General features: G+C 37.7%; 1 protein-coding gene across 1 annotated transcript in view; it reads right to left on the bottom strand.

The window, feature by feature from the left end:
* The window catches only part of LOC128219925 (uncharacterized), an 80,791-nt gene that overhangs the window by 24,737 nt on the left and 34,644 nt on the right, over nucleotides 1-21,410 (bottom strand). Inside the window, exons 31-44 of the mRNA XM_052928103.1 lie at nucleotides 19,603-19,790; nucleotides 18,903-18,971; nucleotides 18,254-18,373; nucleotides 17,272-17,409; nucleotides 16,371-16,555; nucleotides 15,720-16,044; nucleotides 15,029-15,109; nucleotides 6,988-7,120; nucleotides 6,416-6,613; nucleotides 2,516-2,681; nucleotides 2,091-2,158; nucleotides 1,188-1,288; nucleotides 456-602; nucleotides 29-118 (exon numbers count right to left, since the gene is read on the bottom strand). Of these exons, the coding sequence (XP_052784063.1) occupies nucleotides 29-118; nucleotides 456-602; nucleotides 1,188-1,288; nucleotides 2,091-2,158; nucleotides 2,516-2,681; nucleotides 6,416-6,613; nucleotides 6,988-7,120; nucleotides 15,029-15,109; nucleotides 15,720-16,044; nucleotides 16,371-16,555; nucleotides 17,272-17,409; nucleotides 18,254-18,373; nucleotides 18,903-18,971; nucleotides 19,603-19,790 (2,009 nt within the window). The remainder of the gene's footprint in view (nucleotides 1-28; nucleotides 119-455; nucleotides 603-1,187; nucleotides 1,289-2,090; nucleotides 2,159-2,515; nucleotides 2,682-6,415; nucleotides 6,614-6,987; nucleotides 7,121-15,028; nucleotides 15,110-15,719; nucleotides 16,045-16,370; nucleotides 16,556-17,271; nucleotides 17,410-18,253; nucleotides 18,374-18,902; nucleotides 18,972-19,602; nucleotides 19,791-21,410) is intronic.

Below are 21,410 nucleotides of genomic sequence, written 5' to 3' on the forward strand. Positions count from 1 at the left end.
TTATAGGTAAAGTTGACTTCCATATCACCTTTCCTGTATATGAGCTGACAAAGTGGAACCCAGCAATCTGTTTGTAGCGCTCTCTCATCTCGTTCATCGGAATCTCAAACTTGCTCACCTAAATACAGTTAAAGGTTAAGTCATTTGTTACTGTTACATGTATGTAGAAATAATGAACAAGAAATATAAGGTCTGAAGAGCTTTTGTAGTTATAGAACATGTGTACAGTATGAAGATGTGCTATATATAAAGACTGCTTAGATATTTGATTATATATAAGAACTATTTTTAAGAACTATCCTTTTTTAACATTTAACTTCTTATTCAAACGTTCCAATATTTGTAACTTTCAATTCCCCAAAACTTTCCAAATTTTGATTTCTTACTAATCCCAAATAAAAACACTTCAAATCTTTTTTACCCCTGAACATTCGAAATTTTGTAAGATTACTTACTTGATCAACATGTGAGCCTATGACAAATATCGGGGCTTTAGGGGCCTGCACTGATATGGAACTGAGCCAGAAATCAAGACCAGCATGCTCGTACCCCAGTCTGACATTCCACAGCAGCAGATACACAGCTCGGTTTGACAGGAAAAACTGAAAAATAAATTTACACTTTAAGTTTGAATAATATTAGCAAGAGTCTAAGAACTAAGGAATTAATTGTATTCAATTTTCATTACATTCTAATAAATTAAAGCTGTTCATAAAAAAATAAAAATAGTGTATACATCAGCAACTGTTTTGTTCCCACATAAAAAAATAACCAACAAGTCTCTGAGAGGGTACTATAGCCTGGTTTGAATTGTGTGTTTTTTTTGTGTGTGTTTTGGTTTGGACCGTTATTTTTTAAGTTTAAAGGGCACCTCAATTACTCAGTTACAGTCGAAACCCTTTGGCTCGATATCCCAGGGACCATTCAAAATATTTCAAGCTTCGCAAAAATCGAGCCAAGCTGGAATGCTTACATAGTCTTACAACAAATCACTTCGTTACGTCAAGTTCGAGCCAACGAGGAAATCGAGCCAAGCGATATCGGGACAACAGGTTTTGACTGGTATGCACCAGTAAATTAAATATTTTGATAGGTATTAAATCTGCAATGAGAATTCTTACTGAAAATTAAACTGTCACGAAACTATAACAATCTAAGGTATTAAACATAAGAATGTTTAAACTAACCTGATGCGTGTTGTAGTATACTGTTTGACCTGCAAAGTCCCAGACGCTATATGTAAGAGACTCATCTTCATGTCTAACAGTCCAGTTGGAAATGTCGATACCTGTAATTAATTGAAACAGTGTAATTATTAATCATATGAATAGAGCTGTATTCAAATCAGCTGACATCAAATAATAAGTATTACAAGAATATAGTTAAACCCTGTTGCCTTAAACTCACTTGGCTTGATTTCCTCAATGGCTCAAACTGGATGTAAAGGACTGAATTCTTTCTACTGAAAGAAAGCATTCCAGCTTGGCTAAAATTTCCTTAGGCTCAGGGTATTTTCACAAGTCCTTGGGAGATTTAGCCAATGAGGTTTGACTTTATGTTCAAATGAAGTCAGAAAACAAAATAGTACAATGTTAAAATGCAATTTATTATGTTGTTTAGTTGATTTAAACCAGAGGATGTCTGGTTAGTCTAGTGGTAAGCACTTTCATTTTTCACCAAGGCAACCAGGGTTGGATTCCCAGCCTGGGTGCATGCGAGTTTGGTTGGTGGTCACCAAGCCAGACAAGTGGGTTTCCTCCAGGTACTCTGATTTCCCCAACAACACAAGACCACACTCTCGCGCAACATCGTGCCAAAGAGAGTGACTTAGTTCAAGTTATCATAACTTTCTTCACTATCGTTGTAAAATATAAAATGTTTAAACTATCCAGAAATGTATGTAAGAAGTTTATAATAGAAGGGATATCAGAACTGTGTTTTGTGAAAACATGATGATGATTGTATGACTTTCATGGATTTCTGCAAATTCAATGGGAGTTAAATACAACATCCCCTATCAAAATTCACTACTAATAACCCAATTGTGTTGCAACAATTCAGAGGAAAAGTTTATTGGTATAATTACTAACCATCAGTGATAGCTTCTCCATGGGATAAGTTGGCCTTTCCATCTTTGGACATTAGAGCTTCCACCAAGCTGGAGAGAAAGCATACAACAGTCTTTGAAAGTTAAAACTTAAGGTCTTAATTATCAACTCATTCAACAGTGGTTATTAGAACAGAACAGAACAAAACATTTAGAGACTATATAGTGAACATTATAATCTAACTCAAACTGGATATTATTGCTCTCTTGTTGTTAATTTGTTTGTAATCATGTTTATTTATTTATCCTGTTGTGCATGCTATGACGATTGTTTTGATGATCATAAGCTGTATTTGCTTGTATTTTGTAAATAAAGGTTTTGTTCTGTTATTTGAGCAAAGTAAGTAATTTTAATCTGTTTGCTAATATTCAATCTTACTACTGATGTAACTGATATTTAACACCAACCTTGTTTTGCCTGCCCCTCCCAGTCCTACAAGCATCAGTTTTGTACGTTTACAAGGCACGGAGCCACTGATCATGCTGCGGAGGTAAGCATACATCACGGAGAATCCCTTTGCTCGGATCTCCTTCGGAGGTGTATGGAGGGATGCACAGGAATCAAAATCCATACCTAAACAGATGAAATACATCAGGAATTGTTGACGAAAGAGGGACACACAGTACTCAAAATGCAGACCTCTACAGATGAAATACATCAGGGTTTGTAAGTGGAAGAGGGACACACAGAAATAAAAGGAGCATTAACCAGTTACAAAAGGGGCATGAATAAGTGAAAAAATGGGGCATGAATAAGTGATAAAATGAGCATGAACCAGTAATAAAAGGGGCACATACCAGTGGTAAAAGGAGCATGAATAAAAGGGGGATTGAATAAGTGATCAAAGGGGCACGAATAGGTGACAGAAGGGGCATGAATTAGTGATAAAAAAGGCATAAATGAGTGACAAAGGGGCATGCACCAGTGATAAAAGGGACACGAATAAGTGACAAAAGGGGCATGAACCAGTGATAAAAAGAGCATGGACCAGTAATATAAGGGGCATTAATTAATGACAAAAGGTGCATGAACCAGTGATTAAGGGGGCATGAACCAGTGATAAAAGGGGCATGAACTATTGACAAAAGGGGCATGAACCAGTGGTACAAGGGGCATGGACCAGTGATTAAAGGAGCATGAACTATTGACAAAATGGGCATGAACCAGTGATTAAAGGGGCATGAACCAGTGAAAAAAGGGGCATGAACCAGTGATTAAAGGGGCATGAACCAGTGAAAAAAGGGGCATGAACCAGTGATTAAAGGGACATAAACCAGTGGTAAAAGGGGCATGAACCCGAGATAACGGGGATATGAATAAGTGACAAAAGGGGCATGGACCAGTGATAAAAGGAGACTGAACCAGTAATAAACAGGTCATGAATTAATAACAAAAAGGGCATGAACCAGAGATTAAAAGGACATGAACCAGTGATAAAAGGGGCATGAACTATTGACAAAGGGAGCATGAACCAGTGATTAAAGAGGCATGAACCAGTGATAAAAGGGGCATGAACTATTGACAGAAGGAGCATGAACCAGTATTTAAAGAGGCATAAATCCGTGATAAAGGGGCATGAACTATTGACAAAAAGGGCATGAACCAGTGATTAAAGGGGCATGCACCAGTAATAAAAGGGGCATAAACTATTGACAAAACGGGCATGAACCAGTGATTAAAGGAGCATGAACCAGTATTAAAAGGGACATTAATTAATGACAATGGGGCATGAACCAGTGATTAAAGGGGCATAAACCTGTGATAAAAGGAGCATGAACTATTGACAAAAGGGGCATGAACTATTGACAGAAGGAGCATGAACCAGTATTTAAAGAGGCATAAATCCGTGATAAAGGGGCATGAACTATTGACAAAAAGGGCATGAACCAGTGATTAAAGGGGCATGCACCAGTAATAAAAGGGGCATGAACTATTGACAAAACGGGCATGAACCAGTGATTAAAGGAGCATGAACCAGTATTAAAAGGGTCATTAATTAATGACAATGGGGCATGAACCAGTGATTAAAGGGGCATAAACCTGTGATAAAAGGAGCATGAACTATTGACAAAAGGGGCATGAACCAGTGATTAAAGGGGCATGAACCAGTGAAAAAAGGGGCATGAACCAGTGATTAAAGGGACATAAACCAGTGGTAAAAGGGGCATGAACCCGAGATAACGGGGATATGAATAAGTGACAAAAGGGGCATGGACCAGTGATAAAAGGAGACTGAACCAGTAATAAACAGGTCATGAATTAATAACAAAAAGGGCATGAACCAGAGATTAAAAGGACATGAACCAGTGATAAAAGGGGCATGAACTATTGACAAAGGGAGCATGAACCAGTGATTAAAGAGGCATGAACCAGTGATAAAAGGGGCATGAACTATTGACAGAAGGAGCATGAACCAGTATTTAAAGAGGCATAAATCCGTGATAAAGGGGCATGAACTATTGACAAAAAGGGCATGAACCAGTGATTAAAGGGGCATGCACCAGTAATAAAAGGGGCATAAACTATTGACAAAACGGGCATGAACCAGTGATTAAAGGAGCATGAACCAGTATTAAAAGGGACATTAATTAATGACAATGGGGCATGAACCAGTGATTAAAGGGGCATAAACCTGTGATAAAAGGAGCATGAACTATTGACAAAAGGGGCATGAACTATTGACAGAAGGAGCATGAACCAGTATTTAAAGAGGCATAAATCCGTGATAAAGGGGCATGAACTATTGACAAAAAGGGCATGAACCAGTGATTAAAGGGGCATGCACCAGTAATAAAAGGGGCATGAACTATTGACAAAACGGGCATGAACCAGTGATTAAAGGAGCATGAACCAGTATTAAAAGGGACATTAATTAATGACAATGGGGCATGAACCAGTGATTAAAGGGGCATAAACCTGTGATAAAAGGAGCATGAACTATTGACAAAAGGGGCATGAACCAGTGATTAAAGGGGCATGAACCAGTGAAAAAAGGGGCATGAACCAGTGATTAAAGGGACATAAACCAGTGGTAAAAGGGGCATGAACCCGAGATAACGGGGATATGAATAAGTGACAAAAGGGGCATGGACCAGTGATAAAAGGAGACTGAACCAGTAATAAACAGGTCATGAATTAATAACAAAAAGGGCATGAACCAGAGATTAAAAGGACATGAACCAGTGATAAAAGGGGCATGAACTATTGACAAAGGGAGCATGAACCAGTGATTAAAGAGGCATGAACCAGTGATAAAAGGGGCATGAACTATTGACAGAAGGAGCATGAACCAGTATTTAAAGAGGCATAAATCCGTGATAAAGGGGCATGAACTATTGACAAAAAGGGCATGAACCAGTGATTAAAGGGGCATGCACCAGTAATAAAAGGGGCATGAACTATTGACAAAACGGGCATGAACCAGTGATTAAAGGAGCATGAACCAGTATTAAAAGGGACATTAATTAATGACAATGGGGCATGAACCAGTGATTAAAGGGGCATAAACCTGTGATAAAAGGAGCATGAACTATTGACAAAAGGGGCATGCACCAGTGATAAAAGGGACATGAACCAGTGATAAAAGGGACATGAACCAGTAATAAAAGGAGCATTAATTAATGACAAAAGGGCATGAACCAGTGATAAAAGGGACATGAACCAGTAATAAAAGGGGCATGAATTAATGACAAAAGGGGCATGAACCAGTGATTAAAGGGGCATGAACCAGTGATAAAAGGGTCATGAACGATTGAAAAATAGGACCTGAACCAGTGTTAAAAGGGCATGAATAAGTGATAAAAGGGGCATGAACCAGTGAAAAGAGGAATTAATTAGAGACAAAAATGGCATGAATTAGTCGGAAAATGGGCATGAAATTGTAACAAAAGTGGCATGAATCAGTGACAAAAGGGTATTGAACCAGACACAAAAAATGTATGAATCAGTGACAAAAGGGGTATGAATCGGTGACAAAAGTGACATGAACCAGATACAAAAGGGGCATGAACCAGACACAAAAGGTGTATGAATCAGTGACAAAAAGGTTATGAATCAGTGACAAAAGTGGCATGAACCAGATACAAAAGGGGCATGAATAAGTGACAAAAAGGGCATTTACCAGTGACAAAAATGGGTTTGAATTAGTGACAAAAATTGCATCAATCAGTGACAGAAGGGGTATGAATCAGTGACAAAAATGATATGATTCAATGACAGGGTGGACATTTCTCAGTGACAGGAGGATAACAAATCCATTGAAGGGTATTGTATAATTATCAAATTGTGTAACAAATATGAAATCTTACGTATGAGTGTGGAGATTTTCCCAAGTTCCGCAGGCACCGAAAGCAGGTTTGGGTTGTTGCTGACATTTAACATGCGGAGCTCCTGTAGGTTCTCGATCTCCGGAGGAATGGACACAAAACCATGGAAATACAGATTGATATACTCCAGGCTTCTACATTCCAGCAACTCCATCGGGAAACCACTGGGTGTGTCATCATCTGATATAAAGTAACAGATTTTAATGAAATTCTTATTGGTATACCTATAGATACAATAACAATAGTGATTACAGGTTGTAAAACGCTATTTGTAAGAAAACAGGTACTTGTATTCTAATAATACCATGCTACATAAAAAAAAACACTCTGAACTGCACGAGGAAGTGTTTAATGCAATTACCTGTGAGCCCATAAGTACACTCGTGAACTCAAAGCTGTAAAAGGGGCATAATTAAGTCAATAATTATCAAAGTCAAGGTACCTTTGCTGTGTATGTGTGTCTTGTCACTGGCAACATATCAAGTTTCATGTTCAATCTAGAACAAATTTTAATATTTCTTAACTTTGACGAAAAAAAAAGTATGATGAAATACCTGGAGGGGCAGAGCCTTTGTATCCGAATCTTGGAAACAGGTTGAACAAGTAGGCGTTCAGTTTGCAGACTTCATCAGCATCTAAGACTCCATTATTATCCTTGTCAAAATACTGGAACATCCTTTCCTTTTCCTGATGGTACAAGATTGATAAGATTTTGGGTGCCTGTTTTAATATTTTACATAGTATATCATTAAAGGGACTAGGCTCCATATGGTTCCAAAATTGGCAAAAAGAGTATTAGTATGAGGGAGATAATAAAATACATTATTTATATGATTAAAATATTATTTTGTCTCTATCTCAGCTTTATTTTTCAGTTTATTAGTTTGAAAATAGGGCATAATAAATTCTCAGATTATAGTGTGTATATGTGATTAGTACAGATACATATACAGACGATATTTTTAAATAACTTGAATTTATGTGGTAGACAAACATTCAATGCGTTGTACACAACGCTATCAATTTTATTATGTTTTTGACAATTACTTTTTTTTCCTGCAGATGTATCATCTGGTGTTTTGTTCCTTTAATCAATGAGTGAAAGCAGAAGGTTACAACTGCTTCTTTGTTTACTTTGGCTTAAAACCTTTTGAATTTCACAGATATTTTTAAAGGGACTGTACACCAGATTGGCACCAAAAAAAGGACCAAAATGTAAAAAAAAATTGTGTCGGAGACCGGGTTCGAACCCGTGTCGCCAAAATTGCAGTTCAGCGTCTTATCCGCTGAGCTACGAAGGCTTACTCTAATTGGGTGACATAATTAAGCTATACACCTACCTCTGTAATATCACGTGATAACACCGACTAGCGAATCACGCATAAGGAATGAATTCTACCTGGTAGACATACCCAGTAATCTTCTTTTCTTTTTTTTTAATGGAAAAATACGAAATAACTGCTAAACTTAAATAAATTGTAAACTATGTGTACTTCAGTTAGTAAGTTTCAATGCATTGTACACATCAATGCCAAGTTTATGTCAGTTTTCAACAATTTTCTCTTTTTTTTGCTATTTTATCATACAGAGTACAGCCCCTTTAAGGCTGATTCACACATATATATTACTGACGACCCTGTTCTATTTCATTGTAAAGATTCACATGTATTTACTTAAAAAATCTAAATGTTTAAATAAATCTTTAGAACTAAATTGCTATTTGAGTAAATAACTAAAATTTAGCAAATCAGATATGTCGCCTGTCAGGAGCCCCATAATAAAGATCTTCATTGCTTTGACCTCTCACCTATTGTTCTAGTAAAGGTCATCATGACCTTGACCTTTGACCTATTGACCCACAAATCCATACAGGTCATATCCTGATCATGGCTCATTTGCATACCAGTTTGAAAACTCTACACCAAGTTGTTCAGCATTTATTGAGTGGAAACAAAAGTGTGATGCTTAAGATGATTAACAATGGACAAAGTGTGTCTGCCATGCTTCGACCAAGGGTCCAGAATATAAATAATATTTGTTATGACTTTATAGGCATAACGACATTTATTTTTAGGAAATAAACCGCTCTATTTAAGTTCTGTTAGAATTGTTTAGGTAGTCGCACAAAGGGGCATAAACCTGTGTAATTTTGACGCATTGTGGTCGTTTGTTTCAGTTGTTCGTCTTAGTGATGACGACTTGGCTGCACATGTTCCACAGCCATTGAGGGAACAAATTCAAAATGGAAGTTTTTTATTAATTTGGCTCTTCTGTTAAAGGGTTCCATTGAATTGCAAGACTATGCTAGTAGTAACATTTTCCGGCTAAATGACGCAGGGCAAATTGAGTCAAAGCCACGTGAGTGTAGGGAAAAAATCAGTAACATCGAAAAATGGACTGACGCCTTTATTATTTTTTCGGGAGTGTATCTCGCAAGATTTCCAAGTAAGGCCAATGAATTATTACACTATATGTTTAACATCAGAGAGAGCTCTAAAAAGGGGGGTTTCGCATGGCGGGCTTATGACGAACAGTTTCGGCTACGCCAGGCGATTAATCCGTCATCTTGGGCCCATATAAACACAGATCTGTTGTGGCGCTGCACACAGAACAGCGAACCCGTCAGTCACACTGGGCAAATTCCATCGACCCGCAAATTCACATGCCACGAATACAACAGTGGCAATTGTAGGTGGCCAAATTGTCGTTTTAGCCATACATGTTCAAGCTGTGGCGGTCAGCACCCTGCAGCGAGCTGCGGCGGGGGGTCGAACCAAATTGCTGTTACACGCTCACCAGCCGCCAACAGAGGCCGCCAAATTGTTTTTCGCGGCAGGGGGAGACCCTTCTTTCGAGGTGCCCGCCAATGAGCCAAATAATTTGGACGTTATGAATTTGTCCCCCACCCCAATAGATGTACATAAATTACAATTGCATTCGGAAGGATTTGATTTTAACAAGTTACAGATTATTCTTAAAGGATTTAAAGAAGGTTTCCCAATACATTATGCCGGGCCACGTGTGGCGCGAAATTCAAAAAATCTTCGTTCAGCTCTTGCTCGGCCAGATATTGTATCACAAAAAATAAATGCAGAAATTGCTGAAAAACGGGTTGCGGGCCCTTTCATTTCCCCCCCTTTTGAGAATTTAATTGTCTCACCACTAGGTCTAGTGCCTAAGAAAACCAGTAACCCAAATGCGCCGGATGTAAATAAATTTCGTATGATCCACCACCTTTCATTCCCGGAAGGGGAGTCGGTAAACGATTATATAGATCCAAACCTAGCATCTGTACAATATACTGGTTTTGACGAAGCTGTTGCCATGATTCAAAGATTAGGAAAAAATTGCAAATTGTTCAAAATGGACATCAAAAATGCTTTTCGGCTAATTCCCATTAGGCAAGTCGATTTCGAACTGTTAGGCTTTAAACATAAAGAGCAATATTTCGTTGATAAGGCATTACCTTTTGGCGCTTCTATAAGTTGCAGCACCTTTGAAAGTTTTTCAACGTTACTAGAATACTGTGTTAGAAAAAAAATGTCATCAGGCGAGTTGCTGCACTATTTAGATGATTTTTTAGGGGGGGCCAAAAATGTAGAGGCTTGTGCGTCAATCATGCATATTTTTATAAATACTATGGCGGACATAAAAGTACCAATTGCGGAAGAAAAAACGGAGGGACCGACCGAAATATTAGTTTTTCTAGGCTTAGAGTTGAATTCTAATAACATGACTGTTAAAATACCGCGAGATAAAATAGAGCAGGTCATCGAAAAGATAACTGTTGTCTTGGCTAAGCAAAAAACAACATTAAAGGCTATGCAATCTTTAATTGGCTCGTTAAATTTTTGTTGCAGAGCTATACCAATGGGTAGACCTTTCTGTCGGCGCCTAATTGACTCAATATGCGGTTTAACAAAACCGTATCATCACATAAGAGTTAATAAAGATATAAAAAACCATTTGTTGATGTGGCTCGAATTTTTTAGGTCGCATGACGGAGTTTCTATTTTTCACGACAGTTTTTGGATATCAAATGAGGATGTAGAGTTTTTCTCAGACAGCGCGGGAGGCGTAGGTTTGGGGTTTGGAATATATTTTCAAGGTGAATGGTGCAGTGAAAAATGGCCCGACTTCTGGCATAACTCAGGTTTGACTAGGGACATCACGTTACTCGAGTTATTCCCTATATTAGTTGCGTTCTTTATTTGGGAGGATAGGTTCACAAACAAAAAAATAAAGTTTAATTGCGATAATGCAGCGGTGGTTCAGATTATGAATAAACTTTCGTCTAAAAACCCCAATGTCATGCGCTTGGTTAGACTTCTAACCCTAAAATGCCTCAGATTAAATGCAGTGATAAAGGGACAACATGTTAGCGGGAAAAGTAACTTAATTTGCGATGCATTGTCTCGTTTTCAGTACGAGAAGTTCAGACTATTGGCTCCAAATGCAGAACGCGAACCGCGACAGGTACCCAGCCTTCTTTGGACAATATTCAACATCGAGCTGGAAAACTTCTTGCGGCCGGAATAGCTCCGAATACACAATTGGCGTATGCTACTGGCCTGAACGCGTTCAAAATGTTTCGCGAAAAGTATATGATCGATCGAGATTGGCCAGCTAACGAACAACACATAGTTTTGTTCATTGCCTATAGTTTTGAAATAGGTCGTGCAGCGAGCACTATCGCAACATACATAGCAGCAATTAATTACTTTCATAAACTTCATGGATGGTTTGATTTTGAAAAGTCATTCATTATACAAAAAATGTTAGAAGGTTTTCGACGAGGTAGACCATCAAAAGACAACCGCGCCCCCCCTGACGAAACACATCTTAAGGGAGGTATGTTCCGTACTAACAGAAGTTTGTTATACGCAATACGAGGCGAGTCTGTTTCACACAATATTTACATTAGCATATTTTGGCCTTTTTCGCGTCGGTGAGTTAGTTTCGAGTAATTCCACGAGTAACCCGACATTGTTAACGGATGATTGCAAAATCAATTTGAAAAGTATTTCAATCACGTTAAAAACACACAAAACAAGTCAAAAAACGACTCCATTGACATTAAAGCTCCCAGCAGAAGCGGAAAAAACAATCTGCCCTGTTTTGGCGATGCGTGAATATTGTAAAACACGCGCTTTATCTAAGGGCCCTTTGTTCTGCCACAATAACGGGAGGGCGGTTACCAGGCAGCAAGTGGCAAGTGTTCTTTCTAAGTGCATTCAAAAAACTGCGTATGCGAGAGGCCATTACAGAACGCACAGTTTTAGAATAGGCCGGGCTACCGATTTGGCTTCATTGGGTATGTCAAATGAGCAAATTATGCAACTGGGCCGCTGGCGTTCGAATTGCTACAAGCGCTACATAAGACCGTAGCCGGTGAAGGCGGGATTTTACAGTATTTTTTAAACCGAAGAAAAATATATAGTTTATGTGTCTACAACATCTAGGTCTATCATAGGGCTGCTATTTACCACTTTTCAGACATCTGGATAGTTGGGGATTCCCTACCATATTGGGGTGGCGTCCGGGCGAGGGACACGGGGAAAGTGAACCTACGCACTTCATGCGAGTTAGGATGGTACGGGGTAAGGGGCCTTGGGTGGCACGGGCTGCGCCGTGCCATCGAAACTAAGGTATTGTTTCAAAGTCCACCAAGGGCTGTTTTTATTCACCTCGGTGGTAATGATCTCGTGTCAGAGTCAATTTTTAGACTCAAAAACATCATAAATAAGGAGCTCTGTTACATTAGAACCGCCTTCCCGGCCGCCACCATAGTATGGATAGATATAATTCAACGCCGCAAGTGGTTGGGTGCGAGCGATGCGAAAGCAATCGAACACAAACGGACGCGAATAAATAGATTGGGAAGGTTGATAGCTGCATCCGGGGGTCCGTCTGATGCGATTACTTGCGACATTAAGGCAGGAGATCATTTCTTTAGAAATGACGGCGTCCATTTAAATGACGTCGGAATCGAATTTTATCTCGATTACGTCAGAGACGCGATTTTAAAAATAAGTTAAAAACTTGAGATGCTAATTATGTCGGGCGAATTTTTGGGGGAAACCAAGTTTCTGTGGCGGAAAAATTCAGCCAGCTGAGAGTAGGGCAACATTTAATCTACATGATCACTATATCAGTCAATAATCTTTTTGGTTAAATCCAATATTTTTTATGTTTGTTCCCAACTTGAAACTTGATGGCGGGGCTAAGCCCCATACCCATCGGTGAATTGGTGGTTACAGACAAACGGGCAAAAACATGTTAAGACGATAATTTAACGCAATATAATATACAAGTCCTTAGGTTGTTGCTCTTGTGTTATGGTAACACCTATGTTGCGTAACCCTGCAGGTTCTTGCGTGTTGTGTCTAGTAATTTGTGCGTTTAACCTTTAAACGCTGTGGAAACAGTTTGCTTTGCGTTTTGATTGCGTGTCAGCAGGTTCTTGCGTGTTGTGTCCAGTAATTTTTGCGTTTAACCTTTAAACGCTGTGGAAACAGTTTGCTTTGCGTTTTAATTGCGTGTCAGCAGGGTGTGTATTGCGTACAAACATTGCGTTAAGTTTAACTTTAAATATTTAGCAAAGGGGGGTAAAAATACAAATTATCTGCCCTTATCTCGGCTGGTTGTATTTTTAACGGACTGCTTGGCGCCTTAAAGCGAACCCTTGCAGTTCCGTTTTTTGCGGCCGCATATGTCCACTTTTTGTTTTGAATTTTATTACAATAAGTACGTAGTACATTGATGTTATATATTGCGATGTCATCCACGATATTGTCTCTGTTTAAAAAGTTGCAACTCAATAAAACGATATGTTTAAGAGCTGGCGTTTGTTACACTTTATTTCACTTATAAAATAATATTCGTTATGACTTTATAGGCATAACGACATTTATTTTTAGCAAATAAACCGCTCTATTTAAGTTCTGTAAGAATTGTTTAGGTAGTCGCAGTAATACACAACTGTGTAATTTTGACGCATTGTGGTCGTTTGTTTACACTTTCTGACAGCCGGAAGTGCAATTAATTTTTATAGACTGCTTCCGATTCTGGGATCGAATGTAATCAGATATCAAGATTTAAAACTGAAATTATTAACCAGTCTGTCATAGCTCTTCCTTTCCGTTTTCGTCGTCTGTAGGATAGCATACAAAAATTTACACCCGCCCTCCCACTCCCCATTGTTTTTCACATGTAGAGTAAACAGTAAAGTTTTTTACAGCATCAAGGCATTAAACGGTGTTCTTGCTGTCCTTTTTCTGCTTGTGTATTTTCAGTGCTCTCGGTGTTGTAATAATGATTGAGAAAATTGTTCGTGGAGATGAAAAAACTTGCCAGGAGCACAAACGGCGTCGCTGTGTTTGATCGTCGTCCCCTAGAGCGACACACAGACAACGGGACCTATTACTACAATATGCGCCAAGGATAAGACTGGGAGATTCGTTTATATTTTATATAGTGCCAGTCTTTTAACAGAAGTTGTTATACTCATTCACATGTCTTCTTTTTATTACAAGTCGCAAAGAAAAATTCAGTCAGCTGAGAGTAGGGCAACATTTAATCTACATGATCACTATATCAGTCAATAATCTTTTTGGTTAAATCCAATATTTTTTATGTTTGTTCCCAACTTGAAACTTGATGGCGGGGCTAAGCCCCATACCCATCGGTGAATTGGTGGTTACAGACAAACGGGCAAAAACATGTTAAGACGATAATTTAACGCAATATAATATACAAGTCCTTAGGTTGTTGCTCTTGTGTTATGGTAACACCTATGTTGCGTAACCCTGCAGGTTCTTGCGTGTTGTGTCTAGTAATTTGTGCGTTTAACCTTTAAACGCTGTGGAAACAGTTTGCTTTGCGTTTTGATTGCGTGTCAGCAGGTTCTTGCGTGTTGTGTCCAGTAATTTTTGCGTTTAACCTTTAAACGCTGTGGAAACAGTTTGCTTTGCGTTTTAATTGCGTGTCAGCAGGGTGTGTATTGCGTACAAACATTGCATTAAGTTTAACTTTAAATATTTAGCAAAGGGGGGTAAAAATACAAATTATCTGCCCTTATCTCGGCTGGTTGTATTTTTAACGGACTGCTTGGCGCCTTAAAGCGAACCCTTGCAGTTCCGTTTTTTGCGGCCGCATATGTCCACTTTTTGTTTTGAATTTTATTACAATAAGTACGTAGTACATTGATGTTATATATTGCGATGTCATCCACGATATTGTCTCTGTTTAAAAAGTTGCAACTCAATAAAACGATATGTTTAAGAGCTGGCGTTTGTTACACTTTATTTCACTTATAAAATAACTACAATTAATGTAGGCGAAGGAGCTTTGGGCATGCTTCATTCACTTATACTTCAAACTACGGCTTTTATTTGCTTTTTTATTGTTTCGTCAAATTTAGTGAGTTATAAAATCATTACGTCATTATTTAATCAACTGCAAGCAACATTTAACTGAACCTTTTGCTAGGTTTTAAATTTCTGATCTGATAGATTCATTTTCACGAAAAATTGTGAAAATTTAACCCTCATGGTATTTATACAATATACAGTAATAATGAAACTGTAAACTGACCGAGGTGTGTTTAGGGTCGTTCAGCCAGCGATCCAGCTTCCACATCTTGATCTTTGACATGAACTGGTCATATGACATCACCTGAAAGTCAAGGTCAAATTATCAAATAATCATACAATATGACAACATTTTCAAAACTTAGGCATATGAAATAGAAAAAACAACAACATGTTTTTGCACCATTTATCACAACGCATAAATCCAGATTTATATAATCCAAAGTTTTCGTACATAACCACACATATAAAATAATGTCTTTGTATTGTCATTAAAATCAAAGGGAAAGAAACATATGTTTCTGCATCATTTTTCTCAGAGCATACCGTCAATATTTATATCAGCCAGAGTAAATGGACCTTTATGTTATAATATAAAAATGTTGTCATTGTACTGTCATGGTTGGGAACTAAGTTACAAGTTTTTGGCACAATGCCAACAATGTGCCAAGTAGAATGACTTAGCATAAGTTAACATGTGTTTTTTTCAAAATTGTTAAGGCTATTCCAGTAAAATATATAACCCCTGGGGAAAGACATTTTTTAATAGTATATGGGTGGGTATCTATTTTCGCTAATTTTGACCCCAAAATGGTAAATTTACTTCTGTAGGGGTGTGGAACAACTAAAGAGTGCATTCCCCCACCCCAGAATAGCCCTTAATGAAACTGATCTGTCTAAATCCGTCTTCATACCTTCCTCGCTTTTGGCACAGGTAATAATGGTACTCCATACATGCCAAGGTCATTCAGGGCTTGTAACTTCGTGAAGCTCTTTGGCAGGGAGGAGAAACAGTTTCCGTTTGCATACAGTTTCTCAAGATGAACAAGATCGCCGATATTTTCCGGAAGCGCCGCGAGAAACATGCAGTTGGCATAGATACGCCTCAGACTGGTTAGCTTTGTCACAACTGGAGGGAAGACAGACATGGTGTTTTCTGATATATCCAGTCTGTGTATCTCCTTGCACTGTGTGAGGGATTCTGGGAGATTCTCCAGGTTGTTTGTGGCACATGATAGACTGAAAATATAGGAATTAAAGGTTGATGGTAGAAAACGACAGAATAAAGGCGGAGCAATGTACACCTGTTTGGGTTTTTTTGGCCATGACCAAGTAAAATATATGGGAATTAAACCAATTAATCTTGCCAATTATATATCTTGGTAATTGTGCACATGCTCATTGTTTACCAAGTTTGGTAAGAATTTGATGAAAAATAGTCAAGTTAAGAGCAGACAACTTCTGCCCAATACACCATGAGTAATCCAATAATTTGTCCTTTTTAAATACATATATAAAATTGTATTGGAGTACTATAATATGGGTAAATCTTGAGAAAAGCATACCTGTACAGCTTCTTACAACAGCCAATGGTGCTTGGTATTTTGTCCAGGAAGTTGTTTGAGCAGTCAAACTCTGCCAGGTTTGGGAGAGCCTTGAACATCTTGGATGGCAGTTTTGTGATCTTATTGGCAGGAATATCCACAGACAGCAGGAAGTGGCTGTATTTGCCGTAAACCTCTGGTAGAACCTTGGAAAGTAAATATTTTTTTAATTATTATTAAAATTTTGTACTTTATTTATGAATATTGCATTGATTCGCTCTACAACAAGAAACATGTCCAAATGGACTTGGATGCCCCTTTATGTGGCGTGTGACACAAACGCAAGGGCCATTATATTGTCCATTCTCCATAAATGTGCATCAAAATTATGAGTTCCACAAATTAAAAACAATAACAAGATCTCAACCATTTTGAAGTTATGAGCAACGCAAGTTCTCAAGTTCTACTAGTTCAAAAATGCAAATTTTTCCTTATTCAAGAGACATAACTCTGGATATACTAGATACAGCATCAAACAAAACCACAAGTACACTATGTCATCAGCCCATTAGCATTTCCTTAAGGTTTAATGACTCTACGTGAAATAGCTTTGGAGTTTTGAGAACACAAGTCCAAAAGTGCGACCTTTTGCTATTTCAAGGGCAATAACTATGGTTTTACTAAATGCAGTGTTAAACGAAGTCTCGGGTGCAAATTTAATCACTTCATGACCTAAATTACATTCAAGGTTTCTTGATTGAAGGTTTTATAAGTGATATTACAGCTTACACCTTAGATAGTTTTCAAACATGAAATGTTTTCATGCCAACAGCAACATCATCTACGATATGACAATACTTTTCATGCCAACAGTATTTGTTTTCTCAAAAAAAACGACCATAATACTAATAGACCTACTCACATTAACAAATCCTTCATCTATCTTGACTGAGGCATGGTGGCCCTCACAAATGTACAGGATATTTCCTGTGTTGAGTGTACTCTCGACCTTTACACATCCCAGATCCGCTTGGTTGATTTTGGCAACCTTCTGCAGGTACTGTAGACAAAGAAAGAGAAATGAGTAAATCATATTGGTTGCACCTTCATGTACAGGTTGTTATCAACAAATAGTATTCATATACGACTAACAAACGTTTATTAATGTGAGATGATATTTTGTTATTGTAATAAGTCATACAGAAATGGTGAAGTTAAGTGTGAAATTCAAAGATCCTCATCAAAATAGTGAATATACTTGTGACATTCGAAGGTCCTCATTAAAATAGTGGATTTACCTGAGGCATTCAAAGTCCTCATCATAGTGGTGTGAAATTACCTGTGGCATTCAAAGGTCCTTATTAAAATGGTGAATTTTCCTTTGATCATTAAACTCCTCATAATAATGGTGTGAAATTACCAGTGACATTCAAAGGTCCTCATCATAATAGTGAATTTACCTGTGGCATTCAAAGTCCTCATCATAGTGGTGTGAAATTACCAGTGACATTCGAAGGTCCTCATCATAATAGTGAATTAACCTGTGACATTCAAACTTCTCATAATAATGGTGTGACATTACCCGTGACATTCGAAGGTCCTCATCAAAATAGTGAATTTACCAGTGACATTCAAACTCCTCATCAAAATGGTGTGAAATAACCATTGACATCCGAAGGTCCTTATCAAAATATTGTATTTACCTGTGACATTCAAAGTTCCTCATCAAAATTATGGATTAACCAATGACATTCAAAGTTCCTCATTAAAATGGTGAACTAACCAGTGACATTTGAAGATCCTCTTCAAAATGATGAATTTACAGGTGACATTAAAAGATCCTCCTTAAAATGGTGTATTAACCAGTGACATTTGAAGGCACTTATAAAGAAAATGATTTTTACCTGTGACATTCGAAGAAGCTCTGTCATGTCCTCATAGATGGGGAGAATGAGAAGAGGCTGTAGGTGGGCCAGAATGTTCCAGTAGGACAGGTCAATCAGAGCCCGCAACCCACACTCAACCTGTTGGGAAAGCACAAAATGTGTCTGAAGTATATGTTTGTCAATGATAGTCATGGTTTCACAGTTTATACTCATTTTTTTGGCTTGTATATTTTAGACAGCTGAAAGCTGATGTGAATCACTCAGAGAGTCAATTTCGGGGGACATTTGTCCCCCTCAGGGGGACCGGGGGATGGATAAAAATATCGGGGATTTTCCCCCGCCTGGGGATTTGGCATGTATGCACTTTTGATTCTGTCTCCTGGGCAGAAACACATGGCCTTTTTTAAAAGGCAATGAGGATGTAACCCCAGTTTGTATTGAACCAAAAACCTCTTGGGTGAGAGGCGGCTACCTTACCACTAGACCATCCCCAGCAGGAAAGCACAAAAGCTATCCAAAGTATATAAAAAGAATATAACATTGATTTTCATTCAATACAAAATTTATTTAACTTTTATAATAAATTTCATATTGAATAACTACAAATGTCAGATCTTCTATATAGCAGTTTGTGGATTAAATTCTTTAATTTTTTGTGAACCCATACCTGAATTGGGGACAGTTTGTCCGTTACCTCCTTGGAAACAAATTGCACGCCTCCTTTTGGCAGTTCAACCTGAAATGAATAAAAGTGACTTATTGTAAGATAGGATAAATTTCTTTTGCAATTATACATGAACTTAAAGGATAAAATGACTTATTGTGAATCAAAATCAACAAAATATTAAACAAGAAAGTTTTCAACATCAAAATAAAGAATTGTCTCTTAAAAATAGACAGATGACAAAAATAAATAATCACAATCTAATACCAAGTAATAGAAGTTTATGATGTTAAATCATTCAAATCCCAATCAAAGAGTATATTTTAAATATATCTTATTTAGAGTTTTTGGTTTGACTTGCTACAAAATGATTATCTTTATTTAGAAAGAACATGTTCCGCAAACAAAACTTCAGATATTTATTTTCTCAGTCACCGATACACAAATTTTGCATATCCCGTATCATTCATTTTTTATTCCTCAGAATACATTTTTTTAGCCCAAATACAATAATTGTTAAAGAAATTTTTACAAGAAATTATTTCGAGGAGATGAGCTTATTAAGTCTTTCCTTTGAGTAAGAAATTATATATTCAAAGATAACAAGTTTTAATTTATTCTCCCAACAATGATATGACAGACAGTCAGATGGACTGAAAAAGTGGCAACTATATACTCTTACTTTGGGGAATTTAAGTCTTACCCTGGGTAGCATCTTGTATATGAGGACCCATCCCCAGAGAAGGTTGCCACACTCCTTGACATAATTCTTCCATGCAAATGTCTCCACCTCCATCCCGGGGCTGTCCATCAAGTGAATCATGCGATACACGCTCCATGACTCTGGCACAGCCTGACCTCCCCCAAATGACATTGCATCGCTGATCTTGCCTGTAATAAAATGCATCATTTACTTAAGCACTGAATACTACTCCTACTCTATAAACTTACTAAAAAACTTATTTTTATTACTGGATCTATGTTTCTTTTTTTGCCCTCTCCCTTTTTTGTAAGATCTGCCCATTTTCATCCGCCCTAACCCCCATTTTTTTGCAAGATTTTAACCAATGTCTGCCCCTCTCAGCATTAATGTGGTTTTTTTTCATCGGTTCTAAGCTGTGTTATTTTTGGCAAGATTTTATCCAATGTCTGTCCCTCTCTGCATTAATGTGGGTTTTTTTCATCGGTTCTAAGCTGTGTTATTTTTGGCAAGATTTTATCCAATGTCTGCCCCTCTCAGCATTAATGTGGGTTTTTTTCATCGGTTCTAAGCTGTGTTATTTTTGGCAAGATTTTATCCAATGTCTGTCCCTCTCTGCAAAGTCTGCCCTGTATCATTGACCCATAGGCCTGTTATATTTTTGGTGATAAAAGCATGCCAATACCACACTTAAATATTCTGACACGATGATTATGCACTATTGACAAGCTACTCCACACCAACAGGAAGTTTACAGCATGGGAATACCACAGAAATAACATACTTAACAATGGTAACACACTAACAACATGATGACAGCATGCTAACACATAACTTACGCCAAGGTCAAACTTTAACAATTTTCAAAAATGCACTAAATTCATGATAACAATATGATATCACACACTTACAACATGCAAACAATATGCTTACACAACAAAAACAACATGCTTACACCACAATAACAACATGCTTACACGACACTTACACCATGATAACAAACAACATGCTAACACCATAATAACAACATTCTTGCCTCACACAAACAACATGCTAACATCACACTAACAACATGCTAACATCACACTAACAACATGCTAACATCACATTAACAACATGCTAACATCACACTTAAAACATACTCAAAAGACACTTACAACATTCTAACATGGCACTAACAACATTGGAACACCTCAATAATAACATGCTAACATCACACTAACAACATGCTTACATCACACAAACAACATGCTTACATCACACTAACAACATGCTAACATCACATTAACAACATGCTAACATCACACTTAAAACATACTCAAAAGACACTTACAACATTCTAACATCACACTAACAACATGCTAACATCACACTAATAACATGCTTACATCGCACTAACAACATGCTAACATCACACTAACAACATGCTTACATCACACTAACAACATGCTTACATCACACTAACAACATGCTAACATCACACTAACAACATGCTAACATCACACTAACAACATACTCAAAAGACACTTACAACATTATAACATGGCACTAACAACATTGGAACACCTCAATAATCACATGGTAACATCACACAAACAACATGCTTACATCACACTAACAACATGCTAACATCACATTAACAACATGCTAACATCACACTTAAAACATACTCAAAAGACACTTACAACATTCTAACATGGCACTAACAACATTGGAACACCTCAATAATAACATGCTAACATCACACTAACAACATGCTAACATCACACTAACAACATGTTTTCATCACACTAACAACATGTTTTCATCAC

This window comes from Mya arenaria, chromosome 15, assembly GCF_026914265.1.
Source record: "Mya arenaria isolate MELC-2E11 chromosome 15, ASM2691426v1".
Lineage (NCBI taxonomy): Eukaryota > Metazoa > Mollusca > Bivalvia > Myida > Myidae > Mya > Mya arenaria.